This window comes from Priapulus caudatus, unplaced genomic scaffold, assembly GCF_000485595.1.
Source record: "Priapulus caudatus unplaced genomic scaffold, Priapulus_caudatus-5.0.1 Scaffold381, whole genome shotgun sequence".
In the NCBI taxonomy this organism is placed as follows: Eukaryota; Metazoa; Priapulida; class Priapulimorpha; order Priapulimorphida; family Priapulidae; genus Priapulus; species Priapulus caudatus.
The window spans coordinates 244,746-252,245 of NW_014577442.1; the positions used below are offsets into that span (position 1 = coordinate 244,746).

Sequence of the window (7,500 nt, forward strand, 5' to 3'; positions counted from 1 at the left end):
TCATATCAATATATGCATAGTTATGCCTGTCGGTCTCTAAGTCTAGATTGAGTTGGTCGTGCTAAAATATATGTACATGCGGCTCAGAGATGCAATGAGATCGTGATTTAGGTATCGTGAATCATGTACCCACGACACGGGTGATAAGATTTCTACTGACTAGCAGCAGTCCTTCACTGCATGTCGTCAGGAGTAGATAATAGGGACCTATTATCTACTCCTGATATCGTGTAACAGTAATATTTATTTACATCTATCGTATCAAGATATTATATGATACATGCACGAGTAAGATGCCCAGGACTGTGCTCTTGACCTAAATAGGCTCAATTTACACACATCTAGAGGTTTGCTAAACCTATGCCGTCAATATTATGCCTGTACGTCATGGATTTATTAATTAGATTCATGTATGCACCCAAAAAGAGAACGACATAAACCTAGCAACAATTTGCCAAGGTATCATAGTGCTCAGTCTATTCTTGTACATGCACCACTAGCAATGTAACGGCTGTTGCATGGTGTCTTCCGTTATGAGGTACATAATTGCTCGTGTGACCTCTTGATCACCTCCCTGCTGGCCCACATTCTCGGCTGAGCAAGCAACAACACACTACATTGGTTGCTTCGTATTTGGCATTTTTCCAGTACAACCTGCAGCGGCAGATATATAATCATAATACTGCATGTTTATGCTTAAAATACTGCGCTTATGACTGAATTGAATTATTTAATTTGATTTACTATGGCGCAGCTAATGCAATCCTCATTGTTAGTTATAACTAGGAATTCACTACTTTGAATTCAGTCAGGCATACGTCCTGGGGGGTAAAGAATAACACTGTAGTTATGCTGCAGTTATGCTTTTTATACTGTTGCTTTTAAAACCTGTATCTTGACTGGTCTGTGTGACTGCGAGTGCCTATTATAACCAGAAAACCCTCTTATCTACAAGTAGTCGTATATATATATATACAAATGTACACATTGGCCAGGAGTATGCTGAACTTGTAATCAATATATGATATTATTGTGATTGTGAAGATCAGGATGAGAGACCAATTATAAATTAGGTAATTTAAGTTTTTCAGATTTTTTTAGTAAATTAAGTAATAATACAATGCGCAACTGTGTACAAAATGGGCATGTAGTAATCTAAAGTATATTAGTGACCTTCTGTTGACCCCTGTGACATCTCGGGAGAGTTCGGATGCGTGCAGGTGCACCACTCTAGCGTGTCGGTATTTGCATACTGATAAAAGGTGGGTCACTATAAAGTGAAAGTTCATCACAAAAGTTAGCATAGGCACTGATGTGCAGAATAAAAATAGTCTTGATCTAAAAAAACCTGTTCAGATTTATCAATCACGTGAGATGTGAGGCGGATGAAAAAACCACAGCCCACTGTAAAGCTAAAATACTGCTAATGCTGTCTGTGATTAGAACAGCACAAACATTGCACAGTGTCAGTGCACTGAGTATGCTACATGGTGTTGATATACATGTATCTATAGTTTACCAATTACCAACTTGCATGATTTAGGCATTAGTGACATAATTTAGAGCTCGTGTCATGATGTCACGATCATGATTATTAAAAAAGAACTAAAACACAATTTTTACTCAGATTTTTGATCATTACAAACATTAAATAATTTTACATTAAACATTTTATATGTCTCCCTTGAAACCATCGATAATTTTAGCCAGTCATTTAAATTGGGTTTCTTTTGACACTGTGGATATTCAATCGGTCATCAGAAACTTGCTTGGTTTTGATACTTGACTGAGCATTTAATATACAGCTTCATTTAAAAGTAAATCCATGAATATGGAAGCATTTCCTGTGAAATCAAGTAGAAATTTTACAATTACTAGTGTTCCCAAATGTTTATATCACACTATCCTAGATAGAGGGTTTGACGATGATATTGTGTGGTTTTTCCATAGCTATGCTTGTTTAGATGCTATTCTTTAAATGTTATTGATATGTTGTATAGGCGCGTGTAACAAATTATGTTCTTTTTGCAGGTCAAGCAACGACTGACACGCTACGCGTGGCACAGAAAGCTCGCTCCCGCGCTCTCGGTCCATTCCACCCCAGCTTTAAAATCACAAGGATCCTGCAAGATGGCTTACTGTACATTCTCCCCGACAACGCACATGAAATATGTGACAGACGATTGCACATCTCATTGACCCGAGTCTCAGATGGCAAGAACGTGGTGGTCAATAGATTTTCGAGCAAGGACGAGTTAATACAGGTGTGTGTATTCAGTCAATTTAAGTCGTCGTATAAGTGGCATCATGACTCACTGATACGCTGATAGGGTCTATGTCCCCCAGTCAGTGTACTGCCGGAACGTACCCTGGGTACGGTCCGGTATACCGGAATGTACCCTGGTCACTATTTCACATGGTTAGGGTTAGGGTTAGGTTTAGAGGTAGGGAGTAGGCGTAGGCGACTCCCTAGACTCGTTAGCGGAGTAGGCGAGGTACGGTCCAGCATATTAGATAGTATCAGGGTACGTTACGGTATACCGGACCGTACCCAGGGTATGTTCTGGCAGTACCCTGGGGGACATAGTCCCTCTCAGCCCCTGATACTTCTGTCAAGAAGTCTATATTTGTACATAGCCGGCATCTATTTGCTTCCAGTGTACGATAAAGATTGTTCATGCTAGTAAGTCAGTGAGTGAGACCTAGGGTACAGCACTGGGAATAATTATTATACTATCATACTTCATTTAAATACATTTCTCGAGTCTTGCCCACTAAGCAAAGCATCCATTGAACGATGGATTTATACCTGAATGTTTATCGTTGATCATTAATTAAAATACGAACATTATCAATGTGAAAAGGTGCTGGAAAGTTGTTTTTATTATACGTGCAAGTATGTGTATATATATGTACCAGAACATGCGCAAAGTAATTTTCTGTTGTGAGAACGTATTTCAATGTTTGTTTTGACTTTTCAGGCATTGATCTGTAGCTCGTTCGTCCCTGTATGGAGTGGTTTTGTGCCACCAAAGTATCGAGGAGTGGTAAATATACCGTTCTTATTTGTAAACAAATCTGGAGAATACAAAATACAAGGATTTTAACGCACGTTTTCCTGCATTTTCATATGATTTCTTTTTCTATACTCCTTCTATAATATATTGTACAGATTGCTGGATGTTCATATATTTATGAAGACGTATATTATTAAAACATTTAATCAATCTATTGAGTTGCTTAGTGTGCAAGAAAACAGACGTTATCCAAGTGTTTTCCAGAATATACATGTCGTCATGGTAGCAGTACCTGATGGTAGTGATAAGACATAGTGCGTGAGGTTAGTCTGAGCCAATATCTTACACTTTCTCTCTCTCAGCGTTACATTGATGGAGGATTGAGCAACAACATCCCTATTGTCAACGAGCACACAGTCACGGTGTGCCCCCTTGCGGGAGAGACTGACATCTGCCCAGATGACATGTCTAGTAGTTTCCTTCACTTGAACTTCGCACAGACTAGTGTGCAAATGACGACCGAGAATGTTTACAGGTGAATGGCATCGTACTCTACCTGCAGCTGAGAGGGTCTATGTCCCCCAGGGTACTGCCGGAACGTACCCTGGTACTATCTAATATATATATACCCTATACTATCTAATATGCCAGACCGTACCTCGCCTACTCCACTAACGAGTCTAGGGAGTCGCCTACGCCTACTCCCTATTCCCTAACCCTAACCCTAACCCTAACCATATCAAATAGTTACCAGGGTATGTTCCAGCAGTACCCTGGGGGACATAGACCCTATGAGCCTACCTGTGTGTGAACGCACAGTTAATCTATTTGACAAAAAGTCACGTATAAACTGTTTTAGCTTGACACCGGTGACCGATGGGGGGAGGTGGTTATATCGTTCAGATGGATAAGACAAGTACTCGATCTAGTAGATGCTTTATTTTGCTGCAGTGAATAGTGTTTCTGCATGACCATAAATGTATGAAATGGTGAAGCAGTCCAGAAATCAGTATTGTAGTCTACATGTAATTTTTGTGATGTGAACTGTTGTGTTAGGAAACGTAAATTGTGCTGGCACACTCACGGTTTTCGTCACATAAGAACAAGATGTTGTGCTTACAGATTGACACGGGCTTTCTTCCCCCCACATCCTGAGGTACTGAGTGCCTGGTGCAAGCAAGGCTTCGAAGATGCCCTGCACTTTCTACAGAAAACTAGTAAGTATAATTGCCCTGTGATGATTCTGGAAAGCATGTATGGCATTAGCTTTTTCTGTCATTCCTAACTGTTATATTTGTTGATTAACATCCAAGCGTCTGTCACTAGGTGATTTATTGTACAGCAATAGTATAGCGCATACAGTAAGTATACAGTATGAAATAATAAGAAAGGTAAGACCAGGGGGATGATTGATAACGATAATTAACGACAATTAATAACCTTGTGAATCATGATCGTTAACTAGTGTATTTGTATCTACTTTAGCTGGTGATATTATCAGGAGTAGATAATAGAAGATTCTATCTTCTATTATCTACTCCTGATATTATTATGGTATACGAATGTTAGTAGACTATGAATCATGAAGTATGCATCAAGTGCTGATAACAAGTGTTAATAAATCAATTGCTGATATGTCAGTTCTGTGAATCTTTGTTTGTACTTCTTCTGGTGATATTATTATGGTATACAAATGTTAGCAGACTATACGAACTATGAACTATGGATTAAATGCTGACAACAAGTTTTAGTAGTTCACTTCTTCTTCACTTATCTTCTTCTGGTATACGATATTATTAATGTTATGGCATACAAATGTTTGTTAACTACAAGCGTTAGTAGTACGTACACTTTTCTTCACTCATCTTCTTCAGGTATTATTATGACATTCCAATGTTTGTAAACTGCAAGCATTAGTAATTGTAAAATCCAATGTTCACTTGCTGATGCATCAGTTCTGCGCGCGTTTTCTTCCACGCAGACGTGATCAGCTGCACACGATGCCTCACCCTGCGCACAGTCATCCCCGTCTTCAGGGACACGACGGCAATCCGCCGCAGCTCGTCACAGACAACCAATCACGCTGGCTCGCACGCTGCCGAGCACAGCGCTCCGGTGGCGCCCTCTCATCCTCCCGATAATTGCGAAGACTGTCGCAATTTTAAACGGCACATATCGCAGACGAGTAAAGGCCTGCCAACGCACGTATCCTCTGGTAGGTGACCACTCTGAGCGGCAGTGTAGGCAAGTTATATTTGGAGGTTGTGAAATGACAAAAACAGATTAGATGTCACGGTCCTGCTGAGGAGCTAAAAAAAAGTCGACATCGCTTTTTGAGTGTGCAGGTACTCAGTAAACATGTTTTGCGACAGGCATAGTGGGACAACCCACAGCCTGTCGCAGTGAAATAACATGTAGCGAGCTGTTTACTTCAGAAAATAGTGTTTTTAATGTTTTTTACAATCTTTAAAGGCATACTAGGCCCAATGATTATGCAATGTTGACGAATGCTAGAGTAATTACTGGCACCTTGCGTAGTTAATAAGTACATAACCTTACATCCAAACGCGTATTAGTTTGTCCAATATCACTGCTGGTTACTAAGAAATGTCTGATTGAAATCCGCAGTCCAAGAAATCAGCTGTTTACAGTTTCAAACCGCTGCCGGCAAAGCGGGCGTGATACAGATTTATAGTGCCCCGGACATTTTCAACATAAGAATAAAATTTTAATAAAATTTATTAACGACATTTTAATAAAAAAATTATGCAAATTAGGTAGGGTTTGGCAATTATATAGCATATTATATAGACACGCAGAGAACAAACAGTCTGTGGTGACACACTCGTCTGGCTTGTTTTACAAGATTTCATTGACAATATCTTTAATGCAAAATTCCTGCTATGAACATGTTATGATTTATACTATTATTATTATGATATAATGATTTATGCTAAGAAACATCAAAGCGGCTATAGCGCCATCTACCGTCACAAATTGTGATTCATTTTGGTTTATAATTTTTTTCTAATTTATATATATGGCAATCGTTTCTATAATGTACGTCGATGGTTGCTCAATTAAAACTGACTTCTTCTCACTCACTCATTTGTGTCCTTTTTTGTGGTGAGCTACAGTGTCATTGACACTTTCATGTTTTGTGCTATTCGATATATCTGTACTGATAACACTGCTGCATGCTTGCTCATATCTGTTTTTCTGTTTGTACCAGCTTTGCAGGAGGGCATCGACTCACAGAAAGGTTTGATGGCTTACATCTTTAGGTTCAAGGCTGCAAAAGCACTCTCTATCATGTCCATTCCTATGCTCTTGCCGATCGACTTGGCGTATAGCATAACATGGAGGTTAGTTGTGGTGATACAAACGCATTTCTTCTTTATTATTATTATTATTATTATTAAATCTTTATTGCATGTAATTCAGATACAAATACATGTACTGACAACTTTCACTTTCATGGAGAAAAAATCTGATAAAAGCAATAGTGTTGAGTTAATTCAAGGCAATTTGCTGTAATGTGAAGTGTCAGACCTTTAGCTGCCTCATCGATTCGTTACTATCGTGGCCATTTACCTGGAGGTCAGCTGAAATCAAGCAATTTATTTTGTATTTGAATATAACCTGATATTGTTTGAAAAGAACAGTGATGGAATTTGTGCCAAAAAAAATACAAGTCGCTTCAAAAATCTAGAGTGAGAATGACAGCGCAGGTCAACGAAGATTTCACGAAAGCATCTGGCGACGAAACTATCGGAAAGATCGAGAAACCTGTAAAAACTAAATGCTGCACTGTTAGCACATTGTGTGGAATACAGGAGAGTTGTGCAGCTTGTCGATTATGTTCTAATGTCCACTTGTTTGCTTTCTTTCACGTGCAGGCTGGTGGAGTATGCTCCACACTTGAAGTCCGACTTCACGTGGTTTGTTGGGCAACTTGCCAGTCTTTTGCTAAAACTCATGAGCCGAATCAACAAGGGACGGCACAGCTACAGCGCCAGGTATTAAACTCTAGTCTTACAGCACTCCACTGCTAGTGATCCTAGGTGTCTGCTAGATTACAGTTACTTATGATGCAAATGCTTCTTCATACCGCAGTTCAGACTATTTTCGTTTTCATTTTCACAAGTAAGGCTAGCAGTGTGTGGCTAGAAAGAAAGTAATAACAAGCTTACAAAATATGATACAGAAGCAGTAGCAGCAGTAGATAAACTTGTGAAAAATATGTAGGTTTGGTAACTATTCCCTGCATCATCAAGATATTTCTAGGCTCTACTGCTGTAATGTAAATCATCGCAAACTTAAGGCAAAGTACGACCCCCCCCCCTTGTTAGTCGCTATGTAAATTACTGGCGATGCTCGTACGTCACGCTGTCCACCTGTTCTAATACAGGTAGGACCCGTTTTATGATGGTCCATTTTTACGACTTTCCACATTAACGGCCTTTTCAAAATTACCTAAAAA

The 7,500-nt window shown here is 39.4% G+C and overlaps 1 protein-coding gene across 1 annotated transcript in view; it reads left to right on the top strand.

Moving 5' to 3' along the window:
• The window catches only part of LOC106809746 (patatin-like phospholipase domain-containing protein 3), a 10,626-nt gene that overhangs the window by 1,894 nt on the left and 1,232 nt on the right, over positions 1-7,500 (top strand). Inside the window, exons 2-8 of the mRNA XM_014812937.1 lie at positions 2,032-2,264; positions 2,982-3,047; positions 3,380-3,552; positions 4,140-4,234; positions 4,999-5,232; positions 6,250-6,382; positions 6,917-7,036. Of these exons, the coding sequence (XP_014668423.1) occupies positions 2,032-2,264; positions 2,982-3,047; positions 3,380-3,552; positions 4,140-4,234; positions 4,999-5,232; positions 6,250-6,382; positions 6,917-7,036 (1,054 nt within the window). The remainder of the gene's footprint in view (positions 1-2,031; positions 2,265-2,981; positions 3,048-3,379; positions 3,553-4,139; positions 4,235-4,998; positions 5,233-6,249; positions 6,383-6,916; positions 7,037-7,500) is intronic.